The sequence below is a fragment of the Pleurodeles waltl genome, chromosome 11, assembly GCF_031143425.1.
Source record: "Pleurodeles waltl isolate 20211129_DDA chromosome 11, aPleWal1.hap1.20221129, whole genome shotgun sequence".
Lineage (NCBI taxonomy): Eukaryota > Metazoa > Chordata > Amphibia > Caudata > Salamandridae > Pleurodeles > Pleurodeles waltl.
This window is the reverse complement of record NC_090450.1, coordinates 632,849,499-632,873,795: the sequence shown is the minus strand read 5'-3', so window position 1 is coordinate 632,873,795 and position 24,297 is coordinate 632,849,499. Positions and strand designations below refer to the sequence as shown.

At 44.6% G+C, this 24,297-nt stretch overlaps 1 protein-coding gene across 4 annotated transcripts in view; it reads right to left on the bottom strand.

Moving 5' to 3' along the window:
• Window positions 1-24,297, bottom strand: part of CDCA2 (cell division cycle associated 2) — a 418,898-nt gene that overhangs the window by 357,515 nt on the left and 37,086 nt on the right. For all 4 annotated transcript variants that reach the window (XM_069214148.1, XM_069214147.1, XM_069214150.1 and 1 more), the window contains 2 exons: window positions 21,197-21,260; window positions 2,936-3,712 (listed from right to left, as the gene is read on the bottom strand). In XM_069214148.1, coding sequence (XP_069070249.1) covers window positions 2,936-3,712; window positions 21,197-21,260 — 841 coding nt within the window. The remainder of the gene's footprint in view (window positions 1-2,935; window positions 3,713-21,196; window positions 21,261-24,297) is intronic.

Genomic DNA, 24,297 nt, shown 5'->3' with positions numbered 1-24,297 from the left:
CACCGTATGATGCCGTCTGGATGGAGAGCGAGATAGAGACCGACCTCTAGACGAACCACATCGAGAGTCGTGCCAGCGCCACTTCTTATGTGACTTCTGGGATGACGAGTCTCTAGTCTTAGACCTCCGATGACTTTGGTGTCCTTTCTTCGCCTTAGCTAAAAAGAGTTTAGCCTCTCTTTCCTTCAGCGCTTTTGGATTCCTCCTTTGGCAGGACACGCACTCTCCTACATCATGGTCCGAACTAAGAAACCATAAGCAATCCTCGTGAGAGTCCGTGACAGACTAACGACTCCCGCACTCACAACAAGGTTTAAACCCTGACTTTTTAGGAGGACACATTGTAACAGAGAATGTTAAGACACCTTCGAAACAGTAGCTTCTCGAGAGCTAAGAGAAAACCGTTAGCATCAAAGGAACGAAAAAAAAGTAAACTGACGTCAGCATGCCAGCGAGGACTTCTTATTGCCACAATGACATCAGATGGAGTCTCGTGCATAGCCGTGCAATTGTGACATCCTCATCGACGTGAAGAGCTGGGAAGAAAATTTACCATTGAATGCTGGAGATAGTCCTTGCAATACTGAAAACCCAACGTAAGGGTTTTTCACTATCTGGACATGTTAAACTTAAAAGTAAATGTCCAACTATTTGCATAAAATGCACTCTGCCCTTTGGACTAACCAGGGCCTATCTCGGGGTGACTTACATGTAATAAAAAGCATTTGCAATGCAATAGGTCCCACATTTTCAAAAGTTAGATCGATTACCATTGTAAATGAAAATGTCTTTACCTATGTGTTTTGGTTTGGAGTGTACTCTGTGACATTGTATTTGTATGAAATCTATTTACTGTGTGGCAGAATTCAATTCCCCGACTTCAGCGCAACCGTAAAGTATCACAGAAATGTTGCTGCTAACACGAAGCTCTATAGGAATACGGAGATGTGTTACAATCACATTTCAGACATTTTAAAGCAAGCGCAACGAACATAACAGTAAACACATTCATGTACCTGAAAAGCTCCCGCTACTTTTCAAGCAGTCCCCAAAGTCTGCCAGGCAGGATTTGGCATCACTGCGCCTGACACTCTACCTAGACGACCGGTGCAAAAGTGACTGATGCTTTCTCCCAATCATAATTTAGTTTGAATCTGCCATGCTGTGCTTGAAATGTTGCCCTTCATGTCAGATACAAACATAATCATACCCCCTGATAGAAAGGGTTGGCATGGTGCTATTAACAGCCAGCCCTCCACCGCCAGTCTTCCTATTAATGTGGATTTACATTGCCAGGAAGGCCCCGTCCAGGCTCAAAGTGCTACAGCTGTAAAACTAACAAGTTTTCACTACGAGGAGGAGATCTGATTTACCAAGGGGGAAATCAGTGAAAAAATCCAAACTTTTTAAATATAAAAAGGTATGGGAGTGCAAAGCGAGCCTTTGCCAAGTTGCAGCTATGTAAAAATGGGAAAGTATATTACCCAAAAAAGGAAAACAGCAGAGCATAAAACCACTGTAATTAGGAACAAAAAAGCAGGGCTAGTAACACAGGAACACATGATGAAATAGTAAAGTGAAGCGAACAGAAGAAGAGAAACCAGAAGTGCCGAACACGAAAATAAAAAAATTGCAGGAGCAAATAAACTAGGAGAGGAGCAGGCATACACACGACGCAAAGCAGAAAGAGCTGCATGGAGAAAGGATCCGGGCTGTGATTAAAGGCAAAACCGAAACCAGACGGGAAGAGGGGCCATCACACACTGTAACAGGTGGAAACGTGAACCCATTGTGATGGCCAACAAAAATGTTCTCCTAGTGAAATCGCCTGGGAGTGACCTAAGCACACAAAGGAGGGGCATTTAGAAAACTGCACCAATAAAAAGGAGGCATTTAAGACCAGCACAACAAAGAACAAATGGCAAGGGTGGGCATGATTAAAGCCCATAGACTGAATACAGCGTGTCTTGCAGACAGCGCTGCAAGCTGCCTAGGCTCAATCTAAAAAGGAAGATTTGGGCCTGGCAAGTGGGTATACTTGCCAGGCCAAAATGGCAGTTTAAAACTGCACACAGGCTCGGCAGTGGCAGGCCTGAAACAGGTTACAAAGGCCACTGTAATAGGTGGAAAGTCAGTGCTGCAGGCCCAATAGTAGCATTTAATTTACAGGCTCTGGGCACATGTAGTGCACTTTACAAGGGACTTACAAGTAAATTAAATATGCCAGTTAGGGAGAAGCCACCTTAGCATGTTTTACAGTACAAAGCACCTGCACTTTAACACTGGTCAGCAGTGGTAAAGGTCCCAGAATCCAAAAAGCCAGCAAAAATGAGTCAGAAAAACAGGAGCGCAGAGGACAAAAAGTTAGGAGAAACCATGCCAAGGATGCCAGGTTTAACATAATGGGGAGGGAGGAGCTTACAGGTTGGAGGAAATCACTTTCTCAGCCCCCCCCTTCAAGAATGCCACCAGCTCCACAGCTTGACCTCCCTTGACCAATCTGCACAAAATTTTCAGCATCAATATTAATCTCATTATATACTTTTAAAGGTGGTATTGTGTGGATTTATCTAACAGTTTCAGAGTTATGAGTGATTAAACATTTTTCCTATGAACTATCAAACACAACCATAACTACGGTATCACCAACATACGTCCTCCTTTCCTCATGAATTCCCATAAAAAAAACAAGCCTAAAACGAGGTTCCGCAATTTTAGCCATACACATAAATAGATTTTAAAAAACAGGTGGGACAATAAAATATTCCAGTCATTAACGCACATTTCAACAGTACGACTACTAGTCATTCAAAGGATGCCTTTTGTAACAAATGCCACGTGGATACCGTTGTTGGTAGAGAGCGATTATAGCAGAAAACAAATTTAATAAAAGAAACACATGAAGGCAAAGAAAGACAAATTCTATTACCCTTACCTGAAGATTTAAAAGTGAATGTTTCTGGGGAAATACCAAGTTCGGAAACAGTAACAGTAGAAAAGTTCATAGGAGTTTTCAAACTGTTTGAATCACTGGTCACTGTTATTTCCATATCTTTGTCAGGGGTGCTCTTGTCCGCTGCTGTGGATGGCGTTTCCAAGTCTAAGAAAGATGTGTTTGCTAAAGAGAAACTTCTGTTATGTTTAGTAGGTGGTGTCTTAGAGTCTATAAAGCACATGTTGGGTGAAAGATTGCTTAAGTCAGGGAAACAGGATTGATCTTGAGTGAAGTGGTTTTCAATATCTTTAGTATAATCATTGATCAAACAGTGAGAAGAGTTAATGGACACAGGGATTTTAGATGTCTTTTGGGTAGGTTGATCCATGACTTTTTCATACTTTTCTTTTTTGTTGTTGTTATCAGATTCATGGGCAGTATTTCTATATGGATCCAGACCAGGAATGTTTCTCCTACAAGACTTGAGACTTACATCACACTGCATACCACAAGCCTCTTTAGATGCAATACATTCATCTTCAATGTTTTCTTTCATTTCTTTCAAACTCTTGAGTGCTTGTCCAGAAATATTGAAAATCGCAGAAGTTGGTTTCTGAGCTGCTTGAAACATGGTGTCTTTCATAGTCTGGGATGACGATAATGACTTGCTCCGTTTCAGCAGTTTTGAATTAATGATGTTCTGATGAGGGCTCTCGACATCAAAAACAGTCCATTGTTTTAACACCCTCTTCTTAGGTCTGGCTTGAAGTGGTTTTGCTTAAGAAAAAAAGTAAAATATGTTTTAGGAATGCACATGTAAAGCTCTGGTAATAACTTTGACGTGTTGCACGTAATAATTCTTATTCTTATGAAAAACAAACTTAAAACTATGTTCTGACGTTTTAAACATAGAAATAAATAGGTGTCAATATATTCTACTCTTAATAGATGATAAATTACAACAAATAAATATGAAGTACAACTTTGTTTCACATTGTATTGCTTGACAACATTTACATACTGCTTAATACCCCTATGTGGGGCTCTGAAGCCGTTTCGCAGTGCAGAGTGTGTGGTCGAAAGGGTGTTGTCTGTGCTTGATCCTTTGAGGGAAGTGTTTCCATGTTGTGCAGGTTGACCGCCAAGATGCTGATATCCTGTAATGGGACACAGCACTTAGCAGTTTGGTGGACGAAGAGGCACGAGACTGACACCATTTATAGTTTTCATTAAGCTGGCAGCTTTGAGCAGCTCTGCAGGACTATTTCGGGTATTTCCTATGATCAGAAGCAGGTTACTGCACAGGTTTGCCCAATCAGAGATATTTTTATTTGCAGGTTTATGGTCCTGAGATGACAAGGTTGGAAAACAAAAATTCGAGGATTGGTATAGAAATGGTTAAAAATGCCTAGAGGTAAGATATGTTCATATATTTAATTCAATGCTAGTACCTCTGACAAGATTAAAAACAATAAATAGGGATATAGTACAATAATGTCTACACTCCCCATAAAAAGAAGAATTTCTAATTACAGCTACTAACTCTCACATTGGGGAGTAGTAAGAACGAAAAAAGTAAACACAGGGTCCCCTGTGTTACTCTACATCACAGGTCAACATGTTTCTCGCTGGTTTACAGTCAATACATGATCTTATGCGATTCGTCAGGACCTTAAAGACGTACCTAAAAGACGTACCTAATCCTTTAAACACTTGGACATCCCATATTAGGGAGGACAAAGCCCTCCAAAAATTAAATGTAGGGCCTCATCGGGGAAAGCATCTAGTTGAGGCAATCCACTGTGGTTTTTTAGTGAATCCGACCATGCCGGACGACCTACTTGAATCAGCCGGGGAGCATTGATTCAATTTTTGTTTTTGACCGGTTGTGCATCTTCCTCTAAAAAGATCTCTGGCAAAGAGCCCCCACGTGGGGCCCGTCAGGCATTGCAGCGCCAGCCTGACGAGGAGCATAGCCCTATGATGAAGCATGTCACCGGCAGGTGAGTGAGGGCTCGTGCTTCAAATTTTTTTTATCTTCCTTGGTATGCAGTAGTGTTTTGCAAACATGTGCAAAGAAGCCCACGTTGCAGCCTGACAGATGTCCACCACTGGTACGCCACGTGCTAACGCAGTGGTAGCAGCTTTCCCCCTAGTAGAATGAGCTCTCAAGCCCTCGGGAGGTGGATTATTTACCAAAGCGTAGCAGATCTTTATACAGAGAACAACCCAGCGCGAAATGGATCGGTTCTGCACCGCCCAACCCTTCTTTGCACCAACGTACCCCACAAAGAGTTGGTCGTCCACCCAGAACTCTTTAGTGCAGTCAAGGTAGAACGATAACGCTTTTTTTGAGTCCAGCCGATGGAGAGTCCCCAAGGAGGAACCCTGCTGGGCAAGAGACAATATAAACAAAAGGATGTTAGACAGAGAAGAAGAAAGAGGATCAATAGACCTCTCTGTACAATATGAAACAAAACGTTTACAACGGCAGGCGTAGATTGACTTAGTAGAGGGACGCCTGGCTGCCAGAATGACACTACAGACCTATGGAGGGAGGTCATAAACCATCAACTGTCACCGCTCAATCTGCACGCATGAAGGCACAGAGTTGACAGGTTCGGGTGGAGAACCTTCCCCTGCTGCTGCAACAGAAGATCCTCCCGAAGAGGCAGCCTGATTGGAGGACCGATGCTCATTTTGAGAAGCTCTGGATACCAAACTCTCCAGTGCCCAACCCGGAGCCACTAGGATTACTTGAGCCCAGTCGTTCTTGATAACTCTGGGCAGAAGTGGTTGGTATAGGTGGAAAGGCATACAGGAGGCCTGAACTCCACTCGCAACGAAAAGCGCTGCCTAGCGATAGCCCCCTTGGAAACTCCAACGCGCAAAACTGCTGACATTGCGCGTTCTATACGGAGGCAAACAGATCTAACCAAGGCTCTCCCCACTGCTGAAAGAGTTCTTGCGCCACCTCTGGATGGAGACACCATTTTCGGCTGAGCTCGTCTGCCCTGGCGTTCAGAGAACCTGCCAGGTGTTGAACCACCAGGGTCATGCCCTGCTGTTCCAGCCATGTCCAGAGTCGTAAAGCCTCTTGCCAAAGGGTCCACGACCCCACACTGCCCTGCTTGTTGCAGTACCACATTGTGGTAGTGTTGTCCGTGAACACCGGCACCACCTTCCCTTTCACAACAGGAAGAAATGCTTTTAATGCTAGCCGGATCGCCCGAAGCTCCAGCAAGTTGATGTGGAGCCTGGATTCCGCCGGAGAACAGTGACCTCTGATCTCCACCTCCCCCAGATGGCTGCCCCATCCCAGAAGTGACGCATCTGTCACTACCGTTAGATCTGGTTGGGGAAGGGAGCGGAGTCTGCCTTTGACCCAATCGCAGTTCACTAACCACCACTGCAGATCTTTTGCAGTCCCCTCCGAGATCTGAACCACGTCAGTAAGATTTCCCTGATGCTGTGCCCATTGGAACTTCAGGTCCCACTACAGAGCCCTCATGCGCCATCTGGCATGCTTGACCAATAGGATGCAGGAAGCCATGAGTCCCAACAGCCTCAGAACCTGTCTCACCGAAATCCAGGATAGAGGCCGAAACATCGGTATCATAACCTGAATATCCTGGACCCGCTGTTCGGGAGGATAAGCCAGATACTGCACTGTGTCCAGAACAGCTCTGATGAAAGTGAGCTTCTGAGAGGGAGTCAGGTGTGACTTCGGCACATTTAGAGTGAACCCCAGCGAATGCAGGAGGTCCGCAGTCGTCTGGAGGTGGGTGACGAGAGCCTGGGGCGTAGAAGCCTTCAACAGCTAATCGTCCAGGTAGGGGAAGACTGAAATCCCTGACCTGCGCAGATGAGCTGCCACCACCGCCATCACCTTTGTGAACACCCGAGGGGCACTGGTGAGACCGAAAAGAAGCACGGTAAACTGAAAGTGCTCGTGGTCCACCTTGAACCGCAGGTAACGCCTGTGGGCTGGCAGGATATGAATGTGGAAATACGCATCCTGCACATCCAACGCTACCATCCAGTCTCCTTGGTCTAGGGCAGACAAAACCTGAGCAAGAGTGATCATCTTGAATTTCTCCTTCTGGAGGAAGAGATTGACGTCCCTTAAATCCAAGATAGGGAGAAGGCCTTTGTTCTTTTTGGGGATCACAAAGTAGCGGGAATAACAACCACTGCCTACTTCTGATATCGGGACTCTTTCTTTGGCTCCCTTGGCCAAGAGAGCCGTAACTTCCTCGCGAAGCAAAGCCAGATGGTCCTCCATCAGCCATTCCTTTGTCGAAGGGATAGAAGGAGGAAAAGACTGGAAGGGAAGGGAGTAGCCCTTCCATATGATCTGCAGGACCCACTTGTCCGTGGTGATGGAAAGCCAGTGAGGGAGATGAAAACGAATCCTCCCTCCAACTGGACGGACGTGATCCGCGACACCCAAACTAGGAGGGCTTGGGCGCAGTGGATGGGGGCTGTGTGGCCAGACCGTGTGGGTCTGCTGGTACCACGACCACGTCCTCTTCCGGGATGCCTTGGAACCTGAGGACGGTGGCTGAACTGAAATGAAGCAGCTCGAACAGAAGGCACAACCACACAAGTGTGGGCCAGATCAAAGTCCCTTTGAGGCGTGACAAAAGGAGAAAGGGAAAACATGTGATGCAGCCCTTTTAACAATCGCATCACAACTGGATACTTAAACAGGGAGGGCTGATCTATCACCTGTAATAAGGCCGAAAGAGAACCAGTAACCTTGATGAAAGCAAAGCTTTTGCTGAGAAGAGAAAAAAACATATCCAGTAACTTAGTCTGGTGGGGGTCAACCTTAAGTGTATCGTGCCAGACCACAAATTTGTCCCAAAAACAGACATAAAAAGGTTTTTGTTGAAGGACCCTTGGCTGCCAAGATGACATCAAACATCTAAGGAGGAAGGTCGGGGTGCAGAACCCAGCCTCGTTACTACAGCAGGTCCTCCTGGAAGGGAGGTTTGATCGGAGGACGTATGCTAAATCCCTGGAGTTTCAGATACCATAACCTTTGTTCCTAATCAGAAGCCACTAGGTAGACCTGGGACCGGGCAGTACTGATCTTCAGAACTCTGACAGGAGTGGTAGCGGCAGAAAGGCACACGTTTATCAAGTTCCAGAAGATATCTTCAAACTAGAGACTTCAACGCCGAGAAGCATTGACATTCTTGGAGATGGCAAATAGATCAAGCAAAGGTTCTTCCCCATTAGTGCAAGAGGCCTTGCATAATCTCCAAGAGGAATGGTCACTCAGCAGCAGCTAGGCACTGGTGACTGAGTTTGTCTGCTCTGGGATTCAAAGGGCCAGCCAGGTAGTTTGTCACCAGAAAAATCACCTGGTAGTCCAGTCAATTCCCAGAGCCACAGCGCCTCCGGGCACAGGACCCGCAAACTTACCCCACCCTATTTATTACAATAGCACATGGCTGTGGTGTTGTCTATGACCACCTGAACCAGCCTTCCCCTTGATGCACAATGGAAGGCTTTCAGCAGCAAGCAGATGGCACTCTGGTCCAGAAGACTGATAAGGAGCCAGGACTCCGCTCTGATCTCCACGTTTTTCAGACTGCCTCAACCCAGAAGCAATGCATTGGTCACCACTATCAGATCAGGGTGGGGTAGAGAGACAGGTGTGCTGGTCACCCAATCGCAGTCCAGCAACCACCACTGCAGGTATTTTGCAATCTCTGCTGAAATCTGATTTTGGTTGCAGAGGTAGCCTTAATTTTGGGCCTGCTGGGACTTCACTTCCCACTGCAGAGCGCATGCTTCACCTGTAGGGTGCATGAGGCTGTTAGTCCTAGTAGCGTCAGTGTTGGCCTCACTGAAATCGAGGACAGAGGCCCAAAGATCAGAATCATAGCCTAAAAATCCTGAATTATTTACAGGAGAATGGCAAAAAAAATTGAAAGTGTCTGGAATGGCTCCAATGAAAGGACACTTCTGAGAAGAAGGCAGGTGTAATTTCAACATGTTGATAGTGAACCACCAGTAAGAGAGGTTTGCTGTAGTCTGGAAGTGGTTGATGACTACCTGGGGCAAGCCCAACTTCAACAGCCAGTCATCGAGGTAGAGGAAGACTGGCACCCTGGAGCTCCAAAGGTTTGCTGCTACCACTGCCATCACTTTCGTGAACACCTGAAATGCAATGGTGAGACAAAAGGGGAGCACTGTACACTAAAAATGTACCTGCCCCACAACAAACCGCAGGTAGCGCCAATTGGCCGGCAAGAAAGCTACATGGAAACAGTCATTATGCAGATCTAACGCCACCATCAAGTCTCCATGGTAGAGGTCAGATAAGATCTGGGCTGGAGTGAGCATTTTCAATTTATCCTTCAGGAGGAAGGCGTTAGGATGGCACAGGTTTAAAATAGGCCACATGCCTCCATCTTTCCTGGGTACCAGAAAATAACAGGAATAACCACATCTTGCTTTTGGAACTTGCACTTCCTGCCACAAAATGGAGAGATATTGTGACTCTGTAAGTCACTGGGACAGTGGAATGTGTTGCAGAAAGGAATAATTAAGGAGTACCCCATGCAAATAATCTGTATAACCCACCTGTCCAAAGTTGTCTGCCAGCCTGGGCAGAATCAGTGGATTTTGCTTCCCAAGGGGAGGCTGTGCTCCCCTGTAAGGGCACTCTAAAGAGATTTGTCAGGAGGGGCTGCAAAAGGGGGGGGGGGGGGGGGGGGGGGCGCGGATAGACTGAGTCCGTTTTTGTTTCTTGAGACTGAACAGGCTGGCCGAATAGGGGCACCTCTACCATAGTCACAAACCGAGCAGAAGAATTGTTGCGGTGAGGTGGAGCAGACAGACCAAGTGTGTGTGGTAGCCCAGCTCTATTTAAAAGGCTCTATAATGGAAACAGTCTTTGTTCCAAATAGGCGAGTCCCATCAAAGGGAGTGTCCGTCAGGGAGGAATGGAGACCGTTTGAGAACCCAGACGATCATAGCCAAGCCTGGAGAGAGGGAGTAGCACTGGTGCCAATGGCCCATCCAACTGCATCATTGGTGTCTAAAACACACAAAAATTGTGAACATGGCCACATCACACCCATCTTGAATCGTACAGAGTCCCAAAGTGCGTAGGAGTCCCGACAACTCATGGTATTAACTGATCAGAGTGCCAGGCCGGTAGAGGAAAACATTTAATTCCCGAATGTTTCCACTTGCTTGGATTCCTTGTCGGGGAAATGGAGGTAGTAGGAAAAATTTGGGGTTAGAAGTGCTTGCGGATGCTTGCAGTACTGGATTTTCATGCGAAGGGTGCTGCAAGAGAACAGCAGAGGCGCTTGGAAAGGGTAATGGCACCTGCCAATTTGTCGGTTGACGGGGGGCCAGAACAAGGTTTGGCCCAAGCCCCCAATAAGGTATCAGTCAGTGCATCATTAAATGGACTAAAGGAATCAGAAGATGCTTGCTCTAGTAGGATGACTTCTGTCAATACATTAGTCACACCTTCCAAGGTGGGGAGCTGGAGGTAATTTACCTCTGCTATCAAAACCCATTAATATGACGTATGAAACACATTCCTCAGTGGTCCGAAGGGGGGACAAGATTAATCCAATTTCCTGGGAGGTATTGTGACCACGAGCCTCCTACAAGTCATCTGACCAACTGTCGTCCTGGTAGGTGTCAAAATATATGGTAACCATCGTTCAACCGTTTTGAAATAATCCTCCAATTTATATCTGCTTGTAGACTCTTTTTGCAATATGCTTGTGCTTTTGTTTAATGCTCACTTGGCAGAAGCCTGTTGACAGAAACTTGTAAGTTTCCACTCTGATCACAAATTTTGAGAATGCAGATGCAAGATGTGGGTATGCCCACTCAACAGAAGACGTTTCCATTCCTTGTCTGTAATAACGCAGTGGCAGGCACGTAAAAGCTGCCGTATCTAATTACTTACAAGTCATAGATTTCCAGCCAAGATGATCGGCTGTGAAAACAGAGTCTTCTAGTTTCTGAGTGCTTTCAAGTTCATGATAAGGACAACCTTGCAGAATATAGTAGTTGATGATTTAGCTCTCGCCAAATATTCTAATGTGTGATCTCAAGTATAAAAGGCTTAACGCAACCCCAGAGTGGCGGAACACTTAGCAGCTCGGTCTACAGTGTGTTTCCGATCGAGCTAGAGGCAAATAAACTTTGCTCTTTATCTGCATACAACACATGTATGTGGACTGTTTATTTCTGTTAGAAATGGGGTTTCTGGTTGGCTAGTGTATGTACCTAAGCCAGGCAGAACCTACCCACTCTAGTCAGGGTAAGGGAGTTACACGTTCAAGATAACCCCTGCTCACCCCCTTGTGTAACGCGTTTGAATAACACACACAACACACGTGACGCCAAATATACACCACAAAGTAAACACAACACTGAGCTATGTAAAAAATAAACTGTATTGCACAAAACTTAATTAGATCAACATTACACGTAAGAAATACTCTGCTACCTTAGCAGTTGTCAGAGCGTTACACAAGTTACTAATACTCCGCAAGAATACGCAGTTGTCACATTAGAACACGTAAGTGCTCAGGATTCTGCAACATAAGCAGTAGTCAGGAATTACAGTAAGAATTCTATGCACTTGTCATGAATAGATCCTAAATACCCCTAAAAGGAACATTCGAAAATATCTTACAAGTCACATAGATACATATCAGCAAATCATGTCCATAAAAGGAACATTAGAACGTATATGTAATGGCAGGAAAAGCAGATAAAAAACATATAAACCCATGGAGCTAATTTATCCTAAAAGTACCTGATTTCTTGGAGATGAGGCACTCCTCATGCCTAGAATAGGAGCACGTAGGCCCCAGGCACTCCTATGCGCGAAACGGGGGCCACATGGTGCTCTTGGGGGAGAGGGGTGGTTGGCCCCCTTTCCTAGTAGAAAACGGAACGGGCCCCTCAAGCTTTGTGGGCTGCAATCACACCCCCCCCCCCCCCCCCCCCCCCTTCCAACCGGGCCTCTAACGGCCCTCTCCCAGAGGGGAGGGCCCAAAAGTTAATCAGGAATTAAGTAACTGGGGCGATCGCGCCCCTACGGCAGTGACCGGGTGAAAGGGAATCCCCTTTCCACCACATGTCCTGCGTGGTGGGAGGCAGCTGCCCTTGTCCTCAGTATGGCTGCCAGAATTGAAGAAGGAAGCAGGGGCCTCAGATGAGGCTTCCCTCCTGCTTCCCAAAGCGCCCGCACCCGGTGTGGAATGTGAGACGCTTTTCAGCCCGATCTGGGCTGTCGAGTGTAGCAGGCACCAAGTATGGTGCCTGCAGGTGCCCCGGGGGCGCGTCACGAAGTGCGCTTCGCCCCGGGAGCACTGTTTAGAGCGCGCGCGCTCCTGACCTAGTTTCTGGGTGCACTGGGGGCGCTGTGGACAGTGTGACCCCAGTGCACTGGAATCTCCCTCAGCTGGGTTGCGGTGGTGATCCTTTGGAAAAAGAGGAGCGCTTTTCAAAGCACTAGGACTATCCTTGTAGCCCGGGCTGCGGCGGTGATCTTGCTGGCAAGAAAAGCACTTTAAAACAGAGTGAGGGGCTACTGTGGTGATTTCTTCTGGGCACGAAGAGCCCTCTAAAAAGGCGCTACGTCAGCAATGCAGCACTCCTTGTGCTGAACTAAGTTTTCAGAGGTCAGGGGCCACAGCACCCTGCCCCTGGAGACAACAGGGGCAGAAGGGGGTGCAGGGCTGGAGAATCCAGCAGCAGGTCAGCTCAACAAAGGGGTGCAAGCAGTGGCAGTTCATCCTAGTGACCAGGCAGGTCACAGGTCAGCACAGCAGCAGCAGTCCAAGGTGGTCCTGGTGTGTCCTTTCAACAGCGTCCTGTCCAGCTCCAGGTAAGGTTCCTGGAGGTCCCAAAAATATCAAGTGATGTCCAATGATGTCTAAATTGTGGGGGAAATTCCCTTGTACTTATACTAAGTTTTCAGTGTGTTTTACAATGGGGAGGAGAGGGGGTTCCAACCAGTTACAACTGGTTCTGCGAGTCTCCTTTCTCTCCTCCAGTACAGGCTCCAAACATCAGTGGTGGGTAAACTACCCTATTGTGTGAGGCCAGGGCAGAGACTTTACAAATACAGGTGTCCCATCTCTCAGCCCAGAAGGATTTACAATATGTAGATGCACTTCAGGCAGTCTGAAAAGTATGCACAAAACCCCAACTGTCAGTCTGTCCAGACGTGGATTGGAGGAAAGCTGCAAAACACCACAGTCATAAGCACAGATAAATGCGCACTTTCTAGAAGTGGCATTTCTGTGATAGTAATAAAAAATACACCTACACCAGTAAGCAGCATTTCTCACCACTATCACAACCATACCAAACATGCCTACGCTACCCCTCATAAATCAGACAATACCCCTTACACATAAGGCAGGGCATTTCCATTGCAATCCTATGAGAAGGCAGCACTCACAGCAGTGAGACACCAAGTTAGGCTGTTTTTCACTACCAGGACAGGCCACGCAACATGGCACATGTCCTGCCTTCTACATACATGGCACCCTGCCCAAAGGGCTAGCTAGGGCGAACCTTAGGGGTGACTTACATGTAGTAAAAGGGGAGTTCTGGGCCTGGCAAGTAAATTTAGATGCCAGGTCCCTGTGGCAGAAAACTGGGCAGGCCTGAGACAGGTTTGACAGGCTACTTCAGTGGGTGGCGCAAGCAGCGCTGCAGGCCCACTAGTAGCATTTAAGTTACAGGCCCTGGGTATAGGGATACCACTTTACAAGGGACTTATAGGTAAGTTAAATATGCCAATTAGGTATAAGCCAATCATATCAATTTTGTAAGGGAGAGCACATGCAATTTAGCACTGGTTAGCAGTGAAAAAGTGCTCAGAGTCAAAACGTCAGCCAACAAAAGGTCAGGAAATTAAGGAGGCAAAAAGCAAAAAGTCTGGGGAATGACCCTGTAAAAGGTCCAACAATTTGCTTTCAGATAATTAAGCTTCTACATAGGGTTGGGCAAACTCATCATCGGGGTCTTGGTCTGGAAGGAAATGCCTCTTTTTGTATGGTCACGACTGATGCTGCAGGTTTTGCACTGAGACCTGCTAACTACACCTCAGTCCTGAACCTAAAACATTTGCTAAACCCAACTGACATAGGCTTACTTACCTGTAACTACCTAGTAGATGATACCCAGGGAATGTAAATTAGAGGGTCACCCCAGGGAACGCAGCACTAGTTGTTCCACCCTGGGTGTGACACAAGTAAAACAAGTCACCCAGTCTGCCATAGCAGACTGGAAGAGCAGTTTTAAACTGCTAGCCCAGCTTTGCCATTTAAACCAAAACCTAGCATGGACTCCTGGAACGGGACCACAAATTAACCTTTGATGTGGACCGTGACTTGGGCCGTTCCTGGTGAACAGAGTTTTTATGTTGGCGCTGTAAAGCTTTGTGTTGCAATACCAATAATGCAATAACATGTATAATTACAAAGATGTGAATTTCTTGGCTTTTTTTTGTCACTAACAATAGCTTTTTATTACAGATTCTGAAACTTTAATAGAAAAATTTATAGTATGAAACTTTATATTTACCTTTCCTCTCTTTTTACACAGATTAACGGACCTATGTACTGGGGTAATGTAGGTAACTAATTGCATGTTTTCCCGTTCATATAACATCCATAAATATACTCAACTGGACATGCGTAATTATAGTGATACACACACTACAGAACACACACCCATACACATATGCATACACTGACACACCCATTAACATACTGATGCATTCACTGACGCACCCATGTGCATACTAGCCCATTCACTAACACTCACATACTTGCTCATACACACGCTAAGACACTCTGCAACTCACTGACGCACCGGCGGACACACTGAAGCATTCACCATGTCATGAGTGATGTGATATGTGATGTCATAAGCAGTGCATAATGAGGCTGTAAGTTATAGTTAGCTCAGATAACTACACCTGCTGAATTTCACTGGTTTTGTACGAGTGAAAGGTGAGCCTAACTTATGTCCCCGTAACCTTTGTTTTTTCAGTAAATAAATTATAATATATATATTATAATAATTTATCTCCACAAACGCACACACACATAGACCTAAACATTCAGTCAAGTTGGCTATATACCAGTCAAGTTGGGTATTTCATCATATGATGCAAATTATAGTAATAACGCATGTACAGCTGTTATATATTAAACACTCCATTTAAAGTGGATGTCACATACACCTAACTATCGCAGGAAGTCAGTGTATTGACAGCTTTGGCAATTTTCTTTTTCAATCAATATTTATGAGACAAAAGGCAACATTAAGAGGTCAAAAGTACAATGATTTCACTTAAACAAGCTATGGGTCACTTTCATTTTGTGACTGCTCCACACACACACACACACACACACACACACTTAAAAAAATATACAACACTAACATAGTCATGTGAGCATATCTGTCATATCTATCTGCATGTCACAGCTGAGAGCATAATTTACTTCAGAATATATGAAGCAATTATATGCACCACTGTGCTGCTAGTCTATGGGACTCCAGGTGCCCAAGGTGATCCAATCAGCCCTAAGCCAAGACTGGTGTTTCGTGCAAATCCAGGTGAACCTCCGCAAAATCTCCAGGACCTTTATGGTAAAGCAGCAGCAGAGATCCGCCATGCACCAGCAGATGTCCCATGTTCTTTGATATCCAAAGCCTGGCAGCTAGGCAGCTGGGTTTTGGCCTTCCATACAGCTGAGAAGACACCTCAAAGACTCCTCTGTCCAACAAACGACTTACTCTAGAATTAAGTTGGGGTCAATTGTAATCTCAGCCATTTTGAGGGTACTATGGAAGAAAGTAGCAGAAGGATGTCAATGTATGCTATTGTGTCTGTAGACAGTTCAGGAATGGCCAACTTCGCACTTCCACATTATTAACTTTGCAGAATGCACGCTTAGCCGAAAAGAGCATACATGAGTCACGATGGATACAAGATACATTTGTATAACCATTTGTACTGGCACAGCCAGTTAATGACACTGCTGTGAACTTTACATTAATTAGTTTTATGTACACACACAGTAAATGCAATATTCCACACACCCTCCACTAAGAGCAAGGCCTTACCCGCATTTATCTGACCAGTGTTACACAATGCACTACAAATGTCAGTTTATTGGTGCGCAACTATGGTGGTATGTGGTCAATCCTGGGGTGGAGCTACATTGACAAGAGTGGTATATTTAATGTTATCTGGGATTTTTAACTATATTTCTCTATAATCTTTGAAACGTTTACTGTGTTTTAAGGTCAAGCGTAAACGTTTGACCTGGTGTATAATTAAGTATACTTATACTGTGGGCATAAAGCGATTTAATTTGTTGGTCGCAGTGTTCTTTAAAAACTCTTGCTTGCTGGTGGTCAGTTCTGCCTTTTTCTCCCTCCTTTTTCTCTTTCAGAGCAGTGACCAACTACTGTATTGTTCCACTTTACTTTCTTTATCTGTTGCTGTGAGGGACTACTTTTGACATTTCTTTGGTGTGCCCCTTTCACGGTGAGTGTTTTAGGCTGCTAGCTGCCTGCGTTTTATTGCAGCATTCCGTTCCTGCCATGACACTGACATTTGTTTTGGCTTTATTCCAGTGCTGTCCTGGTTTACCTCTAGCTCATAAAATAAGTTTATTTTATTAAACAAACACCCGGTCATTCTCGTTCCCTAAAGTGAAGACAGCGATGTGGCTACATTGGAGAACTGCAGTGAAGTCTGTAAACAAACCCCGCTATAGCAAAGCTGCCCTTACTTTTATCAGAGGAAGCAGAATTCTGTTAGATATCTTTACGGCTTAGTCCCAGAAGTCTAATCTTCTAGAGACGTAGTCTCCTTATTTTGCTTGATTCCATCCTCTTCTATGCCACTGTTTGTTCCGTGGATATTCAGAATTCCAATTCATTGCATCTGAGCATTTACTTTTCTACTGTTTTGTGCTTGCTATGTTAGGAACCGGAAAAGTTTGACTTATATGTTTGTTTTATTTTCTATTTCTATTAACTATCCCGTTTTTTCTCGGTGAGACAATAGTTTTTATCCTTATTTCTTCTAATTTAAAATTCTGGAACTACTATGGATTGAGATTACTTCCGGTCACCTTTTTTTCCAGGTTTATACTATCACCTACCCTTTATAAATGGCAGAGTTTAGGAAATCTAGGAATCACAACTGTTCTTGGTCCTACTGTGTTGCTTGCTCTGGATATTCCAATTTCTTCCGCCAATTTTCTCTAGCTACTTTGGACTATTCTCCACTTACGCTTCCAGGGGTTTTGTACCTACCCAAAGAGGCTTTCAGCTGGATGGTTAAAATCATCCAATCCTTGTTCCACCCATTTTGTTTGGTAAGATCATCCTCTATTTCAGTATTTTAAGGAGGTAGCGGGAAACAGGTCGTTTCACGACCAAAAGAATATCTAAATATGCAGTCATCCAGCACATGAGAAAAATATCTAGAAGACACTGAAATTCACAATTTATACTGACAATGCAACTCCTCTGACCCCACAAAAGCATTACTCGTGACGTAAGAAAACAGTCCTTATGGAGTATTTAGCCAACCAATGACTAAGGACCTCAACTGGAATACAAGTTTACTACATGTTGTACTGGATCTGTTCAATGTGGATGTTTTTATGCCAGACAGGACAGAATCCCAAAAAGGTGATCAACGAGAAACAATAGGATGAAAAAATGAAAAAAAGCTCAAGCTGAGACGAAAAATGATATCAACCAATGTAAGAATAATGAAATGCCTCCTCGTGTACGGCCACCGCCAAGTTTTCCGACTGATGGTACTAGTTTCTATACTCCGAGTGCACGGAGGTCTGCTGAACCCAGTGGCCGTGCCCTGACCGTAAAGAGTATGTTGAATTGTCTATACCCAATTCGGAAATGGCTAACTTACCTGCAAGTCCCTGGTATATAGTATCCTGTGCATGTAAGTTACGGGGGTACCCCAGGGCTTGCAGCATCAGTTGTGCCTCCCTGGATGACACCAAGTAAAAGGACCCCCTCTCGACTCCGTCACTGAATACTGTCAGAGCAGTCCTGTACTGCTCGTCTGACTTTGCTATTGCAAGCAATGGCAAAGCCCTACTTCCCCTGTGCATCCGTGTAAGTCATCCCTCTGGGAAGCCTATTAAGTACTAAGGCAGGGTGTGACACATGACCTAGGCTGGACAGGTAGTTTTCATGTCCTGACAGTAAACACAGTTTTTACTGTGGAGAGGCTTGGTCACCAAATTGAAGAGTACAGGATTCCATGCTGATCCCTCAGCTGTGCTAACACCTGAATGGCTCAACCAAAGTGGGCACACCAAGGTATGGAACAAATTGTTACATTTAGCCTGACGTGTATCTCAAGTCTAAATTAATGCAACTTGCTGCAGTGTGAATCTTTTACAAAGCTGGCACCTTGTTGCCTTTAAAAATCCTGAGCCTTCCCAGGCACTAATGGAACTTGTTCCATGAGTCAGCTATTTGCTCTCCCGGAAAGACTTTCCAATAACTAAAGAAGGAGAGTAATGAGGAATCGCATGCTAGAGAAGTGTTATCTCCCTTCTGCAGAAGTCATTTGGGTGTTAGTCTCAAAAGGCAAGCTTCTAAGAAGAAGTCACCTTTAAAGGCAGATGTGTAAAGCTAGAGGGTAGGGCCTACCCATTGTTAAGGCAGACAGGCTGGGACAGGGAGGAGAGAGGCAAACCAGTTGCAAAACCGTTTTCCCAAGGGGCGTGTAGGCTGGAGGTAGCCACACCTCAGGGGTGGGCTAGTGAGGACTGAACAGAGAGTTTTGCCATCTTGGGAGTGGGTAGTATGGTGTACCCTAGGATAGCCCGATGGCACACTCCACAAGAAGCGCTCACTAGGTGGGAGGAAACCTGCTAGCTTATTGGCTTCCAACCACATCTTGCCCTGGGGGCATTTTACAAGCATTTTCTGGCACCCAGACCTCAAATGACCTGGAAGTAGGACCGCATAAGGAATGCCCAAATGCACCAAAGGACCAGCAAAAAGAGGATGCACTGAAGAAGACTGCACCTGAAGTACCTGATAGCTAGTGAAGGGACTTTGCCTGCTGTCTCCTACTCGAGGAGAAGTCTTCTTCAGAGCCCAGCAATGCCAAGAGAATCCAAGGTGCAGCTGGCTGGCCTCCTGTTCACAGCACAGGGACACAAGAGTTGAAGAAGCCAGTTGGTGCAAGTTGATAGTCCAAAGATTTCAAGCCAATACCACCGCCGCTGTGCAGCGCCAGGGATCACAACCTGACGCCGGGAGCACTTTCGGAGAGCTGCTGGAACACTCAGAAGACAAGTTATTGACCCGGGAAGGAATGGTCTATGACCGTGACATTAGGTGACTAATCGTGGCAACTGGACTTCCACCAGATCAAAGAGGACCTTGTGGGACATCGACCCTGTAACCAGGAGCCCCATACCACCTAAGCAGACTGAGTAGCACCTGCAGGAAGACCCCATCAACAACATCACATCCACAGCATCCTTGGAGCAGCCTCCTCCTTCCCTTGCATTACACCACGCCATAGGAATCCTTTGCAATGCAGAATGAGTGCCTGGAACTGCTTAAATACCGCCTCTTCTGTGGAGGTAACTGTTTCTAAGAACCTTGCAGGTCCCTCAGATTAGCTCCCTGCCAGAGTTGATTGCCCTAAGCACTTCTACCTGACTGAATTGACACTTACCCAAGTTCTCCCTGAAAATGTTTCTAAGTGTTACATTTGTTCTGATTGAGTGAAAATGCCTTGATTTATTAATTCTAACAACATCTATATTTCCAGAACCCCCCAGTGGATCTTTTGCGTTCTGGGGTCTCAATTTATATAAATACAGTCTAGTTTGATAAAATGGTAATGAATGCCTTGAATGCCATGTATTTCTTCTTCAATTGTTTTGGTGCTGTTTAAATGCTTTACACTTTATCCTCTGTGTAAGCTGTAGTTCTCAGCACCCCAGCTACCCAGGATTGAACTGAGGGTTTGACAGATGAAACCTACTGAACGTAAAAGGGGTTAAGTGTACTTACACAGTGAGGTTGCATGACCACACCATATAATGCACCCCATTGCCTCACAGTAAGGAAAAAAAGGAAGGTTATTAAACATTTTTGTTCTCATATCCAACCCCTCAGAAGCATGAAACAAGTCCATGTCTGGCATTGAGTCTAGAGTTACATGCGTTAATGACAATCAAAATTAATGAGTGGCATAATTTCCCAAAGGAAAATAAAAATTAAAGACTTGCGCTGGTTTCTTCAAATCAAGATCAGAGCAAAGACAAACCCAAATAATATGACTCAAACAAAACCATAAGTTGCAGGGTATTTGTGGGTATGCTTTCAACAAGTTCCAAATCACCGAGAAGCTTCCTATAGATATTATGGAACTTCATAGGGCGAGGCAGGAGGTACAGCAGGCAGAAAGGAGGAGACCTACTCCAGTATAGCCACCTATGTGCGCACTGGACAGAAATCTAGTGGGAGTCATACACTAGCAATCAATACTCCCATAATTCAATGCAATCGAGATCACTACTACCTAAAAGAGGGCATCTCGTTGAGAACGTGAGGGCAGAAAAGACACTGGTAGGTGCAAAGAGAATAAACTGAAATATGAGGGAATGTCTATTATTAGTAAACTTATATGAGAGAAAAAGACCGCCAGTCTGATGGAAACGAGCCGCATCAGAAGGTTTGATTTTATTTGGTAGCTTAACCACTACATTTAAATATTAATTTTAAAAAACTCCACCAATGGCTAGAAATGAATTAAAGCTAAGGAGATATAAACAGGAGGAGCACAAGGCTGCCCTTTTCAGGGAACTAGAACTGAGGCGTTTGTAAAATCTGTCAAACAAAATATCTAAAGTAATTAGTTGGTAAAATAAATTATTTCAACACATCATTCTTGGCATACTGAGTAGGTCATCATTTAAGAAAACACTACTGTAAATTATGGAATACATATTCAATATTTTGTTTAATCAGTTATTCCCTTACCCCGATGTGGCCATATATGCGTGTTTCACTCCCAGCTTGAATATCACCACACTTTTCACGAAGACATCATACTGAGGCACTTTTTACAATATTAATCGGGCATTTACTCAAAAGGAAAAGTAAAGTAAAGTATCAGCATTAAGCCTCTTCCATCAAGCACGCAGTTAAATTAATACTCACTGAATAAAGTTTTTGAATGAATTTCATCCATATCAGGGAACTCGTCCTCAAGCAAATCTTCCATCTGAAAGAAACCAGGATATGAACTTGTGTCACTCACGAATGGATGGTTAGGTTATGCAACGCAATTAGAGGGGCAAAAGTACCAAAGTCAAAACAATCTGACAGTTGTAGTCTGAGGCGACTTGAAGAGCAGAGTAAAATATTTACATTGAGTAAAATTAGTTGGGAATATGGGAAAGGTGAGCAAGTGAGTGGATAAATAAGTTCAATTTAAACAGCTATATGTGGCAACATCCTGCACCAGAACACCAAAACTCTTCCCATAAAGGCTGCTCCGTAAACAAACATCCCTTACAATATCCACAATCACTGTTATTTTAATTATACACAAATGTGGCTGTGTCCCTTGCATCTCTTCCCTTCAATCCAGTAGTCATTGCAGCAACTCGTTGAAAGCACCACTGAAGCAGACACAGGACACCAAAACTCTCCTCCCAGAAGCCAATTTCTAGTCCACGTTGTTAGCAACCAGAATAACTTACGGTGTAACCTCTTATATGGTTTCTCAAAAGCGCTTCAGAACCTCATCGGGGTCGCGAGGTACTATACAAATGCTACAATACAAAATAATGCACATCTAAAACAGTCATCAGTATGCGCTGCCAAGTATGTTCCAGTGAACTTTAAAATAATGGAAACACACAGGCATGATACGAGTGTACTCTAGGGAAGTCATTTAGTTTTCTTTTAATCGTTACAGCAAAACAACATGAAAAAAGTACAAGTTACTAGCGACTTTTAATGGCATTCAACAGTTCGTCGTCCCAAGATGTCTGGGATTGCAGAGCTCAGATCACATTGCCGCAATTAAAATATGTAACCACTTCAACACAGAGACATGCATGGTGTCATCTAGCCAACGCATGCTGAATACACTATTCACCTTCATACTACATAAGCCTCGGGCTCCATCAGTTGTTACTCACTGTCAGGCCATCACACAATGTTGTTTGATACGTGGTTGTTTGCTCTGACGCAGGTCAAACTAAGGACTCTTGTTAAGTGTCTCGGTAAACAGAAACCTACTTTGTGATGCAAGTCCTCTTCCTCCTCTTATATTGCGTACCTGACCCAGAGTGCCTTGCAAAAACTCAAAATTACAATGAACAATATAACATTGACAAAAGTGGTAGCCCAGTGGTGTCCAACCTTTTGACTTCTGTGGACCCCCCCACTTTATTATTACTAGAACCCAGGGTCTCCCAGTGAATCATTACTCTAATCCGGAGAACACCCCCTCCCCTCCCACCCCCAACCTCCTCCCCGCCCCCCCCCCCCCCCCCCCCCAACTGAGTCATTACTGTAAACTGGGGACCTAATCTGTTGATATTTCATTTTCTAGGTTGTCGCGGACCCCGTGAAGAGGATTCGCGGGCCCAAAAGTCCCTGGACCACAGGTTGGCAACCACTATTTTAGTCCTTAACCTTCCAGGGGGAAAATATATATATATATATTTTTTTAAACACTGAACGATTTCTGAGCAATGACTTTGAAAGCATTTAAACAACCCATATTAGAGGAGGGAGGTTCTGGTTACATTTCACATGTTTAACTTAATCTTCGTTCACTAGAGTAATTACTTTTTCCAAGCTATTTCTCTATAGTCTTTCTCGTAGAGTACATTACACTTTAATAGTGTGTAGTATGTCTATATGAATGATTATGAGGCTAAAATGCGAAAAGCAGAGCCTATCCAGTCCTTAGCCTCTTTCCAGATCGCACGGAGCAGTGTTCACAAATGCCAATTGTGCTTTTACTGAAAAGTATGTGAAGGAGCTACATAGTGTCAAAATATTTACAGTGTGAACTAAGTGAAAATGTAGTATTTACAGATGAGTGGTTGTATTGCGGGCGTATGAATGGGGTACTGGAGGAAATGCAAGAAAGTACATGCAGGAGCGAAAAAGGGTAAGAGTGCAGGAGTGGAAAGAGATGAGGTGTGGAATATGTACATGGAGGAGTTCTGACAGATTTGAGAAATTAGAGTCTCACAGAGAGCATACAAAGAAAGTGGTGTAAAGAGCGGAACAAGAGTGACAGAACCACCCGAAGGACCTCTGGCCTTTCCACAGACCTAACATTTCTCAGCCTCATATTTTCAAAATATAAACATTTTCAATTCTACTTATTTACATTGTGAAACCAATAAATGTGGCTTATTTTAGGTACATGTTTGTTATTCTGTGAAAAACTCAGAGAGGCATAAAAATATTGGTCTTGAGGCAGGCTATGGTAAACCCTTAGGACTTCGCCGCGCAGCATACCAAGATAAACTAAACCAAGAGAACCAAAAGCCACACTGTACTCAGTCGAACACCTCCACTTACCATCAGTACTGATACAGCACTGCAAAGACTTCACTACAACCTACCAAGGAGGGGAAAACTGCAACACAACAGCGAAACAGTGAGAAGAATCAAATAGCTAACCAAAATAGCGCTCACCAAGTGATCTCCGGCAATGTCACCGAACCTAGAAAGAAATCAATGATCCACTCTGCCACAAGACCGTTTTTCTTTCCTGTCTTCTTGCCATGGAACACCCACTGTAGCCACTTGCCTTGTCTGCAAAAATGGAGTGGGTCCACCTCGACTTTCATTATCCCCGCGCAACATATATGCCACTATAATTCGTGAGGCTCACAACAATCCCCACTAATCTAAGTCACTCTAATTAATAACAACAATTTGCCGATCCTTGGGACACCATTACTGAATAATGACCATAAAGACTTATTCATTACAGCTATTCACTCTGCAAGTTCGAGAGTGTGAGGATACAGCACCAATACCACCAAGATTAATTAAAAGGGCGATACGCAGCTGACAAAGATTTCCATTTGGCTACCCTACATCCATACCTCCTGGTTTTGATAAACCAGAAGACCTCACAGTGCACTGTTTGTAGACTTATTATTCATTACCTGAGCCTCTTTAAGTGCAACCACAAAGGATCTTTACAAAGTCCTCGCTAATGCCTCATTGTTACCCTTTTTGTCCCAGAATGCATGCAACCCCAACCAAATCTAGATGGTCAC